This window comes from Sebastes umbrosus, chromosome 4, assembly GCF_015220745.1.
Source record: "Sebastes umbrosus isolate fSebUmb1 chromosome 4, fSebUmb1.pri, whole genome shotgun sequence".
Taxonomy (NCBI): domain Eukaryota; kingdom Metazoa; phylum Chordata; class Actinopteri; order Perciformes; family Sebastidae; genus Sebastes; species Sebastes umbrosus.
The window spans coordinates 1,084,700-1,100,410 of NC_051272.1; the positions used below are offsets into that span (position 1 = coordinate 1,084,700).

The 15,711-nt window shown below is 43.5% G+C and overlaps 2 protein-coding genes across 2 annotated transcripts; one reads left to right on the forward strand and one right to left on the reverse strand.

Annotated features, from left to right (window-relative positions):
• Window positions 1-353: 353 nt before the first annotated feature.
• sspn (sarcospan (Kras oncogene-associated gene)) lies at window positions 354-8,627 on the reverse strand. The gene is made up of 3 exons (XM_037768299.1): window positions 8,189-8,627; window positions 4,250-4,336; window positions 354-880 (listed from the first exon to the last, which is right to left on the reverse strand). Exons 1-3 carry the CDS (start codon window positions 8,405-8,407, stop codon window positions 521-523), a joined length of 666 nt encoding a protein of 221 aa, XP_037624227.1. The 5' UTR covers window positions 8,408-8,627; the 3' UTR covers window positions 354-520.
• On the forward strand, window positions 5,807-15,087 carry bhlhe41 (basic helix-loop-helix family, member e41). The gene is given in 7 exon segments (XM_037768286.1): window positions 5,807-5,888; window positions 10,733-11,251; window positions 11,380-11,446; window positions 11,586-11,693; window positions 11,799-11,910; window positions 12,436-12,587; window positions 12,589-15,087. Coding segments are annotated over 6 exon segments (1,386 nt in total). The 5' UTR covers window positions 5,807-5,888; window positions 10,733-11,189; the 3' UTR covers window positions 13,474-15,087.
• The last annotated feature ends 624 nt before the right edge of the window (window positions 15,088-15,711 follow it).

The following is a 15,711-nucleotide window of genomic DNA, read 5'->3' on the forward strand; positions in this document are numbered from 1 at the left end:
AGGACGCTGACTTTTGTACGGCCACAGGTGTCGCTGTTAACAAGCAATTTCTGATTCTTACAAACAGTCCCTTTAAGATCAAAAAGGACGTCTTGCATTTAGACAACATTTGAAATTTGTCCTGTGAAAACTGTGAAAACAAAACTTGAAGCAGTCTAATCGTTAAATCATTAAATCTCAAACCAAAGGAAAGATTGTGTACATGTTTGGAGTTAAGTGCATAACTAATGAGCTATTTTGGTTTCAGTGTTGTGCTTATTATTGTATGTGAGCTGTATGTCATGAGAGCAAATGTGAAGATAATTAGAAACATTGTGGAAAACAAATAATTATTTTCAAAAATAGACCAGTTGCTCTTCTCCACCTGTTCAAGTGATTTTTATAATATTAAAAACTGGAAGTATAAAGTTACTTATACAAAATTTGTGCAAAAAGCCGTTATAGACCAACTGACATCAGAGAAAACACACTTTGGCACACATCACAAAGGCAAATGTCCCCGTCCCTCACGCTGCTGCCGTTAAACCTTCTGCCACCGCCGGGAGGAGGGAGAGCCGATCTGAAGGCCAGCGAAGAACACCTGGTAACGGTGCTTCCACATGATGAAGGCACCGACGGCACACACCAGCGCCTGGGCCAGGTTCAGCAAGATCTGGATCAGGAAGTACAGCGCGAGCGTCCCGGTGATCACCCCGCAGTCGCTGACTCCCGCGTAGGTGAAGGTGCGGGCTATCGGGTCGTTTCGATCCAGCGTGCACACGCAGTCCTCTCCCGCCGGCTCGCACCAGAAGCTGCTGGTCTGTGTGTAGTGGTGTCCAGCGAACGACAGAGCCAGCAGTGAAATGACCAGGCCGATGGTACACAGGATGAAGTACAGGAGCTGTAGAGGGCAGAGGACAGGTCAGAGGTCACGCACTAGGGATGCACCGATACCGATACCAGTGTCGGGTATCGGGTCCGATACTGTGCTCATGTACTCGTACTCGCAAAACGGCTCCAATACAACGGCACCGATACCACTTTACAGCAGCGTGACGTTAACCTCTCGTCACCATCTTTCGGGTCCCCGACGGTGCGGGCGAGACGAGCCGGTGGTGCGCCCGACCCCACTGGGCCGGGATCCCACCTCAGCCGGTGCACGTCGGCCCTCACTTTCATTGTGCCACAGGGTTTTGCTTGCACCCTCTGACTCGCGTGTGCGTTAGACTCCTTGGTCCGTGTTCCAAGACGGGTCGGGTGGGTTGCCGACAACGCCACAGACCCCTGGCGCCTTTTATGTGGAGCGAGCCCTGCGCTGGCGGCACGACGCGGTTGGGGTGCACTGAGGACAGTCCGCCCCGGTCAACAGTCGCACCGGGAGCAGGGGGCCCCGTTCCTCTCCAGCGGGGAGAGAGGGCGCAGCGAGCCCTTTGTCCACGGTGTGGCGAGGTCCGAGCGGGGAGCGCTGTAAAGCTGTTGCCCCGGGAAGCACCTTCGCCCCGAGCTTTCCAAGCCGACCTAGAGCCGGTGGCGGCACACCGCCTCGTATGCGGGACTCCCCAGCCTGCCGTGTGTCGCTCACACCCTCCAGCTGGCTGTTAACGAGGGTATTTTGGCATAGAGAAGTACTTGTATCGGTACTCGGTATCGGCAAGAACCAAAATGTAAGTACTTGTACTCGGTCTGATTAAAAAGTGGTATCGGTGCATCCCTATCACGCACGTTTACCTCCAAAGCTTTGATTAGAGAAGGTGTTCTTGGCTCCTGCTTTAGTCTGTTGTCTCATGATTAACCCAGAGTGCCAGAACTGTAGCTTTAGAGACAGACGTGCTGGCTCAGTGCCGATGGCAAGTTGAATTCAAAGAGATTACCCACAATGCTACAAGGCCAGGCCTGACCCTCAGAGTAGGAGCCCAGCTCTTAGCACAGAGGAGGAGAGACACGGCACATGCAAGACTGCCCCGCAGCTACAGACGCTTCCCACCTTCAGTGCACGTCCTGTCTGTGTGAGTATGGCGAACAGCAGAGAGCAGCTAAAAATACTGTTGTAATATGTGAGACAGAGGCTTTGTGTTGTTTATGCAATCGCACAATCTCAATAACACTAAACCTTCATCTTAATCCTTCGCTTATATAACAGGAGCTCTCATTCGCCGGTGTGTTTTGCTCTCAGTTACATGCTGCTTATGGCATTAGAGAAGTGATGAGCGCCGCCTGATTTGAAATGTTCATTTAGGAACAGCTGTGAGATCTGGAGTACGGTCGGTTACATGGAAATGTATGTACAGCAAGTACATCGACGAGTACTACGTTTATGTACTTCACTAATCGGAGATGATGTGAGACAGAAAGGAGTCAACGCTCATATAGTTGTTGTTTATGGTCCTCATTGTGTCCTGGAACACTTTTTAGAGAGCGCATACAAACTCAAAGAACTAACGTTTGAGAAACTGAGCATCCTGAAGCAATAAATAATCATTTAAAAGAGTTATCAGAGAGTATGGGACCGTCATCTGACAACATAGTAACTCAACAGAAAGGTCTCCCGTTACAGCACATTTTATACTCACTCCACTTGTTCCTAAATAAATAAACAAACTGACTGTAAAGCTATAAACTAAAAAATGAATATAGTAAGGCCGTTATGGCATTAATAAATTAAAGCACATTTGTTTTTTCAGGGCCGGAGCACCGCTGGCTAATTGCAGCTGTTCTGACAAACACATTATTAACTGTTTTAAAAGGAGTACTTTATTTTTGATACAACAGTACTTATGGATCATAAAGCGTGTGTGTGTGTGTGGGGGGGGGGGATTAAGATTGCAAACACAACACTGAGGAGTTGACATTTTAACCCACAGAACTCTTGTAAATGTATTTACTGCAGTGCGACAGAACGACTGTCATATTTATTTATGAGAAAGAATTATGCATCATTTCAATAACAACTTCTTATGAGAGCGTTTAATATCTTCAAAGTCTGCTTTGTAAACTTTGTATATTAAGATGTAAATTAAGAAAGTCCCTGTTATTTTGGTGAGTCAGACAGACTGATGGTATTTAAAACTACACAATATACATACACGCTTGGAATTGGCTTTGCAAATTAGCCGCACTTCTTAAGGCGAAATACTATTGAAGTGTTGTGAGAGCTGCTCTTCACAGCGTCTGTAGGCTACATATTTCAACCTGGTATGCAGAGAGGAAAAAAAAAAAAGAGGATGCTGCTTTCAAGGACCGGCTTCTCAGTTAGCAAACAATGGTGGACTGATTCTAATTGCCTTGGAATTCCAACTGCATATGTTGTACGGCTAATTAAGCTGTACAATCACGTCGGATTAATGAATGAACTCATTCACTCATAGGAATCCCCACAGAGATCTTTTAAACAAGGAATGCAGTTAAATGCCTTTCTCTCTCTATGGTTGCTGCTCCTTAAGAACAGAACAGTCATCTAACAATTACAGTATCTCATCTGATCATACCTTTTACTGCAACTAAGATTCTACTACAAACCTCTGATCAACTTCAAAGAGACATATTGTGCATTTAAAGCTGCAGTAGGCAGAATGTTTTTGTCCTCATTGAGCAAAAACTCCATAATAACCTTTCAGCATATTATAATAGACTTCTGCTCCTCCTCATGGCTCTGTTTTCAGGCTTTAGAACATCTAGCCCGTGACGGGAGACTTTGACCAATCACAGGTCATTTCAGAGAGAGAGAGCGTTCCTATTGGCTGTTCATTCAACGGAGGCATCTGTCAATCACTCGCAAACTCCGATCGTACGGTCAAACTGGGCAGCGCTGATCAAATATGAATTAATATTCTGTTACTGTAATGCCTATTTCTCTCCTCAGATGTTCTCAGAATCATCTTGTAGTGCACGGTTTAGTTTCTAAATGAGCCTCCATATTTTTTTCCGGTTTGAAAGCTGGGAGCAGCAGCCAACGGAGGGAGAGCGTTCGTCCAATCAGGAGCTGAGTGTCTTGTTTCTAGTGACAGCCCACCAAACGTCCAATGCTGGGAAGCGGCGCGTCCCCTCGTGATAAAAAACGCCCTGGTGGACACGTACCATCAGGATACAGTGACGTTTTATAAAAATAACTTTTTATAATCATGTTTGCTCCAACCTCCCCTACTGCTGCTTTAATAGAGGAACCTGATTTGACTCCGTACATGACATCACAGATTGTCATTCACAGACTGACTTGTTCACTTTCACTTCTGCAAACAAGGTGTCAAACAGGACGTATACAGTAGACTCTCACCTTGACGATGAATTGAGAAGACGTCCTCTCATCGGGGACGTAGGTGATACAGTACAGGATGAAGCCCACGATGGAAACCAAACACAGCTGCAACAACACATCAGACAATATTTGACATATTTCCATTAGATTCACTCATATCAGGACAATGCAAATATCAACATAATACTCTGAATGCAATCAACCCATGCACTTAGCATATGTATCTTGTTGCTATTACTGTGTGTGATGTACAGTATGTGTGGTAGATACAGTATAGAAACAAGTATTCTAGAAAGTATTTTGTGCCCAGGTTTCAGGGGTGTCTCTTAATATTGCATGATTCAGCACTAAGCTGTCATCTGATTACATTACTCTCTCTCTCTCCCTCTCTCTCTCTCTCTCTCTCTCTCTCTCTCTCTCACACAGACACACTCACTCTCTATCTCTTCAGTGCGATTGGAGTCTTGTGACTGGCGTGCAGCATCTTATTTAAATGTTTTTCTCAGGTTCTTAAGCACTCAGGATTCTCTGGAAAGTTCTCGATGACCTCAGTGTTTTTCACTCGGCTGAATCTCGTGAGGATCTACCTCGGGATGTTGGTGCTCATGTTTTTGAGAGCAGATGGCATCTGTGATAAGCTAGGATAGGATCCAAACAGGAAAAAAAACAAATTTTTTTTCTTCTATCACCAAAAATTTGACCTTAAATCGTTTTTTAAAAATTATAATGATGAGCAAAATACACATTTCTTTTTGTTTTATATTACATATGTCACAGAGACAGTTAATCATTGTTCACTTAGAAATCATGTAAAAACTGCAAACAACCATTAAACAGTATCACTAACTTGCACTTGAACTGACACTTCAATTGCTTTTAGCATGTTACATGTCATCTGTCAACACACTTAAACTTTCTGTAGCACTTCAAATTACATTTCAATTGCTTTCATGGTTTACAGGTCAGCTGGCATCAACCAGTCATCTCTTACTCTTCATATACAACTTCAACTGCCCTCATTTCTTACTTTTCAACTGACACTTCAACTGCTTTCAGTGCTTACATGTCCACTGACATTTCAGTTGCTTTCATGGCTAAGACATTTCAGCTTACTTCCTCTCTAACATTTCAGCTGATGACGCAACTTCCAACAAGACTTATAGTAAACTGAGATTTCACGTTTTCAGAGCTTACAGTTCGACTGCTTTCAGCTCCAACACTGACACGTCAACAACACTTTAGTTGCTTTCATGGCTAAGACATTTCAGCTTACTTCATCTCTAACATTTCAGCTGATGACTCAACTTCCAACAAGACTTAAACTGAGATTTCACATGTTTTCAGAGCTTACAGTTCAACTATTTCAGCAGTCGACGTCACTTTAGTTACTTTCATGGCTAAGACATCAACTGACATTAGAGTTATCTCTTACAGTTCAGCTGCTTTTGCTTGTTATGACCTGAGAAAAAAAGAAACTTTCAGTTCATTCTGCAGCCACTAGTTGGAGCTGATTGCGTTTTGTGTGATTCAGGCCTTATATTGACCTTTGAACCCTGGAGGAGGCCATTTGGTTTCCTTGCACTCCCTGGGTGGGCAGCCGAGGAGCTGTGTGGTCACAACATCTACATCCATCTACTTCTGGAATCAAGCATTGCCTGTAAGTACCGTTTTTATAAGATGTCTATATTTGTGTCAATGTTTGAGTGGATGTCTATGTTAGGCCATGTTTCTTTGTGTTCTATGCACTAGTTATTGTTCACCGTGTAACCTGCTCCTGTTGATGGCTTTCAGCTGGTAGCCAGATATATCAGATAGGCTTCATAATACATGATGGAAATGTATGTTAATGAGGCTTCTCTTACTCATTGTTACCTCCACCAAGGCCAAAGGTCTATGCAGGAGGCTGTGTTTTCACCGGCGTTGGTTTGTTGGTTTGTTTGGAGGATTACTCAAAAAGTCCATGATGGATTTGAATGACATGTTTTGGAGGGGTGGGGGGGGTGGCACAATGAACAATCCATTAGATTTTGGTGGCGATCCGGATCATGATCCAGCTTCAGGAATTTGTTTTTATAACTCCACTCAGCATGTGCATTGACACCACAGGCTTTAAGACATGCGCAGTGTAACTGATGACGCGTTCATGAAACCTGCCTTGGCGGAGGTCTGCGCTCTCCGAGTGCACTTCTAGTTTCCTTTATTTTCTATCTTCATGTCAGTTTTACTCCAGTCTCATACTGTCGATACTAAACGGTGATGGTGCTGTGCAATGAATCCTTCATTCTTTGACTACAACGTGTTGAAGGAGTCATCTGTCTGTTGACTCTTTGCGAGGGCAGAACATTACTCCTCAACTGTTAGCCAACTACCTTCAGCGCTTACATACAAGCTGACAACTTCCTAAAGAGCTCAAACTGAATTTTCATCTGCTTTCAGCAGTTACATTTGAACTCTTAACACTTAAACTGACACCTGTCAACGCTTACACTCTAGTACCTCAACTTTAACTTTAACTAACACCTCAACTCCTTAAAGTTACAATCTTAAAAAAGTCTCTGTTTTGTTCTCTTTGGTGGATCTTATGAAGATAAGCTGTTATTGTTTGGATCTAACTTCCCAGAGATCCAAACAGTGTCGTTGTGTGGGATTTTTTCACGGAATGTCACTGCAGACTCCCAGTTCATAATACTGCAACGCAAGAAGAGCTTTCATCAGTGGGCCTATAACGTGTGTTACCTCATTCAGCGATAGAAAGTGACTTAAAGGTCCCACATCGTGCTCATTTTCAGGTTCATGCTTGTATTTAGTGTTTCTACTAGAACATGTTTACATGCTGCAATGTTAAAAAAAACACTTTATTTTCCTCATACTGTCTGTCTGAATATACCTGTATTCACCCTCTGTCTGAAACGCTCCGTTTTAGTGTATTTCAACGGAATTGCAACGGAATTGCGTTGCTAGGCAACAGCTAGGGTCCATGTTTACTTCCTGTCAGCTGATGTTATTTACATCCACTGTAACAGGAAATAAACTGGGACACATTTAGAATGTTTACGTTTAAAACCGTGTAATGGTCTAAATATTGTATATTTGTGACATCACAAATGGACAGAAATCCAAACGGCTTGTTTCAAACGCACAATTTCTGAATACAGGCTGTGTGTGTTTCTCTGTATATTGAGCGTTTTGATAGTTTAGCAGTGTTTATATAAAGCACTTAAACCTGCTTTATAATATAAAAGACATGAAAATCTCACGTTTTACAATATGGGACCTTTAAAATAAAAATCTTTGAGATTATTACTTTAAATGTATCAACTTAAACTCCAGACAATACTATGTCACGTGCAAAGAGTTCACATTTTAAGATATTTTAAGACCAAATATTCTTTAGAAAACTAAGCCTTTTCTCCTAAATCATGTTTAGATGAAGTGAATTAAATGTGTGGTGTGTGTATGTGCGTGTGCGTGTGTGTGTGTGTGTGTGTTGATGGTGAGGATAACAAGTTGTAAGCAAGTCCAGAGTACACATCACATTTGTAAATTATAACAAGGTATTTAGATGCTATACTCTCGTGCTCAAAGGTCAAGTTGAGATATGACATGCTGAGATTGTCTGGCTCGTCTCATCAGGCCAGATGTTGAGGATTTGTTGGACATGCAACAAGAACAACAGAAGGTGCAGGCAGGCTTGTGTGACTGAGATGGAGAGTGTAGATTCAGGTGTGTACGCATTCAGACGAAGATGACAGATGGAGATTTATTAGAACATGACAACATACCGGCGATTTCCCCATGCCTATACGGTGAGCGTCTGGCTCTGAGACAGGCGGTGAGGGCCGGTGTTGACATGCAGTGAGGTGAAGATGGACAACACGTTGAGGGAGAGGGGGGGTCATGCAGAAGTATCAGGAATGGGAGACTCCATGCAAATGTAGTGGTGAGGATGGAGCTTACAATGATTCCAGCCCAGTGTGGCGTCTCCCTGGCGAGGAGCGAGGGGCTGAGGGCCAACATGAGGAAGGCCACGACTGTGACGGCCACCGCCAACAGCAGCTGGAGCAGGGCGACGAGCAGGGGGAAGCGGCACACTCTGCATTTACGGCCATCCTCTGGCGCCGGGCTTTCATCTCTCCTCTTCTTCGTCTTGCCTTCCTTCTTGTCTGAGGAACCCATTTTATCTTCTTTTCTTTACACTCTTTCTGGACTTTTCCTCTTGCAGTGTTTGGGGTTGCTGAGCCCGCCTGCCGTCTGCCTCTCTCTCTCTCTCCCTGCCCCTCCCTGCCAAGGCCTCCTCTCACCAGCTCCGCTGCTATTTGGAAACAGAGAAGTACTCTGAACTAATATGGAAAACATTTGGACTGGATTCCAGTGCCACATATAGAGCAGGCAGCATACTGTGGAGGAAAGGAAGAGGAGGGAAAGAGGGGGCAGGAAGTCACAAAGGGGGATTCCAACATACGACTGTGATGCTGATTTCACTTTAACACTAAAGACAAGAAAGAGGAAAGTACAGAAGCATATCAGCAGGTAGGAGTTAATGAAAAGCCAGCACAGAGAGCAGGTCACACTTCATCTGAGAGCCGGAGTGATTGGATCATTCTTTGTCAGCACTGTTACACAAGAGAGCCGTACGCTGCCAGCCAGAGAGTCACATGACGTACAGGAAGGAGTAGTGTGATCATGAGGCATGTGAGGCCATTAGAGCTCCCATTTCACTTCAATGCTCTCAGGAGAGGAACAGGTGTCACCGACGACCACGACAACGTCCCGTAGTCATCTAGGAAAGTTCTGTAATTTGTAAAAAAAGACATATTTTGATGGAAAGTTCTGAATCTTGTTTACTTTCTTTTTGTCACTTTAGTCTTTATTGTTTTTATGCATACACAAATAAAACACAAATATAACGACGGAAACTTGCAACAGTGCTGCAAGGGTTCAGTTTGCAGTACGCAGGGTTATTTTTTATTAAAACATTTATCAATAACAGTATTGTCCAATACAATTATACTTATGTCTTTATTTCTATTCCTAATCAATTTTTTAATCTTGTTTACTTTTATCAGCAATAACAACACAAACTGAGTGATTATTTTTGGGACATTTGATGATTCTTTGGATATTGATTGTTTTCAGACAAAATAAAAAATAACTAATTTAGCATTTATCAAACAAACCTCTGTCACATTATTGTTTCATAATATTCTCATTATGACAAAGAGGCTGTGATGATGATGATGATGATGAAGGTGGGAGAGCAGCAGCCATGCTGGGATTAATACAGAAACCTCCAGCACGTGTTTGCGCACACAGCTGGGCCGGTGCCATGGTTACTGACAACGCAGCTTTTGAACGACTGGAGAAGTATGAAGAGGTTACCAACAACAACAACAACAACAACAACACACAGTGACCTGACGCGCACGGCGTGCACGCGCACACAACTCGGGATATTTTGTTGTCTCTACTTCAAGTTTAGTTTATTGATCACATACACATTGACATGGCAGTGAGATTCTTTGTTCCTGTTTGTTACTCTCTCATCCCTGTATAATAGACAATCGATCAATCAATTAATCAATTTAATAACAATAATGAAGTAAAATAAAATAATCATTAGAAACATTATAAATATAAGCAGCAACAATAGTTCGATAAAATATGAGGTAAGGAATACATACACTATTATAAAATAAATAACTGAGAATATAAACCCACACGCACGCACACACACACACACATGAACCTTTGGTTTTTATACTTTTACGCATGAGTTGTGTTTTGTTGTGGAGAGATAAAGAAGTTTACAGTTGAAACACACATATTTAATATAATGAACAGAGTGATGGAGGTTCCCTCTAAACTGTCAATGTGTGCAAGTCTGTCTCATTATTTATCAAACTGGATATTAAAGGTCCATATGGTGCACATTTTCAGGTTCATACTTGTATTTGTTTCTACTAGAACATGTTTACATGCTGTAATGTTAAAAAAAACATTATTTTCCTCATTCTGTCTGTCTGAATATACCTGTATTCACCCTCTGTCTGAAACGCTCCGTTTTAGCACATTTGGATTGAATTGCAACAGAATTGCATTGGTAGGCAACAGTTTGGGTCCATGTTTACGTCCTGTCAGCTGATGTTATTTACATCCACTGCAACAGGAAATAAACTGGGACCCATTTAGAATGTTTACGTTTAAAACCGTGTAATGGTCTAAATATTGTATATTTGTGACATCACAAATGGACAGAAATCCCAACGGCTTCAAATGCACAATTTCTGAATAGGGCTGTGTGTATTTCTCCATATGTTGAGCATTATGATACTTTAACAGTATTTATATAAAGCACTTAAACCTGCTTTATAATGTAAAAGACCTGAAAAACTCACTTTTTACGATATGGGACCTTTAATTGTGAAGTTTAAGACGCACATAGACGCATTAATGTGTCTCTCCTCGCGCCCGTGCATGAAAACATCCCGTTTGAGTCTCCAGGTCAGGAGTGTTTGGACTCCATCTCTATAGGAACGGCGGCGGGAGGCTGCTGTTCCACCGAGAGAGAGAGAGAGAGAGAGAGAGAGAGAGAGAGAGCAGCTCTAATTACCGGACACGGTGCTGGTGCAGGCTGCACGTGAGGCTCGGAAGCTGTTCCCTCTCACCACCGGAGGCGCGCGTGCGCTCTAACCACAGCACAGCTTTGCAAAGTGTCAGCTCAGAGCAACTCTAGACATCAGTCTGAAGCGCAGCTCCACTGGACGACACGCACACTCTGCACACCGTGCATTAGCTCACTACAGATACAGACAACCGTGTGTGTGTGTGTGGGACGCGGAATAACAAACCGTTCCAACCAAAACAAGCGACAACACCGACCACCGACCAGCAGCACCGACCACCGACCAGCAGCACCGACCACCGAGCACCAGCAGCAGCAGCATCGGAGGAGTTCGTGATGGATGAAAGAATCCCTCATCTACAGGACAGACAGTTGATGGAGCACGCAGATTTCTTGGGGTGAGTGTCGCTTTTGGCCAAACTCTGTCAAACTCCTGTCTGATAATGTGTTGTGACCAGCTGGAGAATAACCTGATATATAAATATATATAATAACTCTCTGCTCTCTTCTCTCTCCTCTCCTCCAGGGTGGACTACTCCTCTCTCTACATGTGCAAATCCAAGAGAGGCATCAAGCGAGAGGACGGCGGGAAGGTGCGTTTAGTTTCTCATCATATCTAGTTTGTTGTTTTCATAAACCAACATGTATGTGTGGAACTCAACAGAATTTACAAATATAATCCAGTAACTTTAGTGTTTTCATCCAGTTAACGTTTGTATGTTTTGCCAGCAGGACGCATACAAGTTACCTCACCGGTTGATAGAGAAGAAGAGGAGAGACCGGATCAACGAGTGTATCGGCCAGCTGAAGGATCTGTTACCGGAACATCTCAAGCTGTCGGTGAGTTCATGAAACAACTAAAAGGATTTTCTTTTATTGTTCTTTTACATGACATGACATGAGATGTGTTAAACAGCCAACTGAAGCTTCTGTTTCCCTCCTCAGACTCTCGGGCATCTGGAGAAAGCGGTGGTTCTGGAGTTAACACTGAAACATTTGAACGCTCTGACTGCTGTCACCGAGCAGCAGCACCACAAGATCATCGCTCTGCAGAATGGTGAGCTGAACAAAACCCCAACTTATTACTAATGTTTAGCATGCAACTTTATGGGGGGATTTCGGCTCTCTATATGGTGGGCGAATGAGGAAAAAGTACCAAGCAATAATAGATTTGAACAGGTCAAAGATAAGCACAGTTCATAGTATATTTGTGTAGGTATATAGAGCCTATATTGAATACCCTTTTCATGCCTTTATTATTATTATGATTGCTCTGCAGAATGGTGAGCTGAACAAGTTATTAGGAATGTTTTGCATGCCACTTTATGAGTCCCCATGCAGAGAGAGAGAGAGAGAGAGAGAGAGAGAGAGTCTGTTTTTACAGAAAAATGTCGATGAATATAAAACAGGTTTCTGGAGGAAAATGCGCATTTTGGGAACAGAATTGTAAAAGGTGCTGCTGACACACGACTGGGCTCTCGTCCTTGGTTTAATGGTTTAAAGGTTTAATTGTCCTCTTTACAGAATAATAATAATAATAATAACGTGTTAATTAATCTGTGAACTGTCTGTTGTTTCGCAGGTGACCGGTCGATGAAACCCTCCATGCACGCGGACCTGGACGCGTTCCAGTCCGGGTTCCAGGCCTGTGCCAAAGAGGTCCTGCAGTACCTGAGTCAGTTTGAGAACTGGACGACGCGCGAGCAGAGGTGCGCGCAACTCATCAGCCACCTTCAACAAGGTGCTGGCGCAGGTCCAGTTCCAGCCAGGAACCAGAACCAGCCTCCTCCAGAACCAGAACCAGAACCAGAACCAGCACCAGAACCAGGACGCACAGCAGCAGCAGGACTCGCTGAAAGCAGCAGACAGCCAGGCCAACTGCGTCCCGGTCATCCAGAGGACGCTGCAGGGCGGCGGGGAGCTGAACGAGACCGACACGGACACGGACAGCGGGTACGGAGGAGAGGCGGAGAAGAGCGACGGGAAGGAGACGGAATGTGCGCGCAACAGCAGCAGCAAGACGCACGGAGCCAAGGCTGTGAAGATCAAGCAAGAGTTTGGAGATGATCGACCTGCAAAGAAACCAAAGATGAGCTGGCCTGGTACCGGGTCAGGTACCGGGTCAGGTACCGGGTCTGGTACCGGGTTGGTGGGTTCGGACTCCTCCAGACCAGACCTGGCCTTCATGAACTCTCTGATGGGAATAAGCAGCGTTGGTGTTGGCCAGCAGACTCCTATCTGCATGCCTTTCTACTTCATCAACCCTTCATCTTACATGCCTTTATTCGACAAGAGCAACCTGGAGAAGTGCATGTACCCGGCCGCGGCCCTCACGCACCCGTTCCCATGGTTATACCCCGCCGCGCACGCGTCTGCTGCTGCCGCTGCTGCTGCAGGTTTCCCGGGACTGTCTGTGCACTTTGCATCCTCTCCTCCTCCTCAGCAGCAGAAAGACGACTGCCTCAGTCCAGACAGCGACGAGTCTCACGAGGCTGAGCTGAGTTCACCTGAGGAGCGCGAGGAAAGTCCCGCGAGTGACGACGGAGAGGAGGACGATGACGTATCCGACGACAGACAGAACAGCCCGCGCGCTCAAGTGTCTGCGTGTCAAACGTGCTAATCTGTCTGTGTGTGTGTGTGTCACCTGTCCGCGTGCGTTCTGCTGAGGAGTTTCTGTTAAAAACGAGGTTTCACAGAAGAGTTCATATTCTAATATCTGTCATTGAAACATGAGGACAGGTGTGTGACTGCGCGTGCCTTTTGCACTTCTCAATCTAAATGATGAATCGACAATGATTGACGTTAATAAACTGGCTGTGTTGTGCTGGAAGTAGTTTTTTATCCTCTTTGATAAAAGTATTTTGAAGTGGCAGCATTGGTGCCAAAACTTTGAGTACTTCACAACAAACAGAGAGTCTCTGTGGATGTATGAAGATGACCTCTGTCAAGGTGGTTCAGAGCTTTGGCTTCACTCTGACTGTAAATATTAATACCTGGAAGACAGTCTGATTCATTAAGATGCTAAATGGGCCTAAAAAAAAGAAGTGGAAACACCCACAGTACCTCATCCCCAGCTCTTCATGGGGGTGGGCTGATTGACACCATCTCCATTATTAACAATACAAACAACAGCTATAATAATAATAATAATCCATTATAGGAAAGGTTTGATGCCTGATTGCCCTCAACTCATCTGACAGATCTGAGTTTCCTTCACTTGTTTGTTCTTGTGAGGAAAGAAGAGAAGGAACCCTTCATTCCCACCCGAGGCTGCTCGACCAGCATATTGTAGAATGAAGCATCTCAGCAGCGAGATGCAGTGACCTCCTGAACCTCCAGGAAACATTGTAGGATAGCACCTTAATATAGATCTTTGATATTGAATGTACCTGTATTTTCCCAGCTGTTTAAAAAAGTTTCTATGTAGGATGATCTTTACTCTTTGAGACGTAAAGTGCACTTTTTTTCTCTGCTTTTACCCCCCCCCCCCAAAAACAAAACAGTCACCTCATCATTTTTGAAAGTCAATCACTGTAGTTCTCTGAGAACCTTTTTATTCTTGTGTGAGTTGGCTTGAAATAACAAAAAAAAAGTCATTTAAAACCCGAGAGCAGAGATCCCAAACCGGCAGTAAAGTGGTGCCAGATTTGACAAACGCTATTTATTTCTGGCAAAAATGATTCAAATCATAATCAGATTTGAAAACCCTGCACCCCCCCCTGACACACTGGCCTATCCCAGATTACTCTGTGTTATATGCTATCATTATGTAAAACCTCGCTTTTCAAATATTGGGGAAAGAAGCCGTGGTCATGTGACCATCGCTTCTGATCATTTAGGAACTTTAACTTTATCTCGGCCTGTTTTCTAAGAGATTAATTCCTGCAGAGTGTAAAGTGTTGTTGAGCTTTTTTTAAGTTTCACACGTGACTGAATAAACAGATCATTGTATTTTGCATACATGACATCGCTTTTGTAGTTTATATCAGCTGGTTTTTGCCTCAAATCTGTTCTCAACTGTTATATAAAAGTGGCATGTGTGTCTGTAAATATCTTCTTTTTTTCTCTTGTGTATATACCATAAAGTGTACATGTCTATGTCAATGTTGTAGAAGTCTATGGATTTTTTAAAAAAGATTTAACTGAGCAACTGTTGCACATTTCGTTAATGCTTTACACATATGCTGTTCTAAATTATTGATTGATGAGTTGTAAAATAAATATCAAAACTAAACTCTGCAGGCTTCTTCTTGTTTAACACAGATTCTCACACGTTGGCAAACGCAGGACGAGTTCAGAGAGCGTGTATGTGTGAAACAGTGTGTGATACTTAGGTGGTGGGGGAAACACACTAAGAAGTTACTGTATGTGTGCACAAGACAAACAGTTCAGAGTACAGTATTTATGAGTACTGGAAGTCCAGTAGATGAACTGTATTGTTACTCAGAGTGTGATCAGCTGACAGGTCACAGCAGAGGAATGTACAGTGTACAGTGAGCCAAGGCTTTAAAACTAATGTCATGTGATGATGAAGTGAGATTACACACTCAGTCTGTACAGGCTGATGAAAAACAAAGAGGCCTCCTCCCAACACGTCAAAAAGCTTTAAGCAGGATCAAATCCAGCCTTTGTTGTTGCCGTTGAATGGCTTAATGCAATATTATTTTAATCTTTATGCATCATTTCAACAGCCTTGAAACTTCAGTGTCTGACTTGAAGCTTTTATAGTGATCCCGGCAACAATGAGGTTTAATTACTGCCAACTTTAGGTTTGGAAGGATCATGCATGTTGCCTTAAAGGTCCCATATTGTAATAAGTGAGATATGTCTTTTATATTATAAAGCAGGTTTAAGTGCT

Coding starts and splice junctions, on each gene's coding strand:
- sspn (XM_037768299.1), bottom strand. CDS start 8,407: ATGGGTTCCTCAGACAAGAAGGAAGGCAAGACGAAGAAGAGGAGAGAT. Junction 4,337..8,188: donor CACACTGGGCTGGAATCATT/GTAAGCTCCATC, acceptor GTGTTGTTGCAG/CTGTGTTTGGTTTCCATCGT. Junction 881..4,249: donor CTTCTCAATTCATCGTCAAG/GTGAGAGTCTAC, acceptor TGCCCTCTACAG/CTCCTGTACTTCATCCTGTG.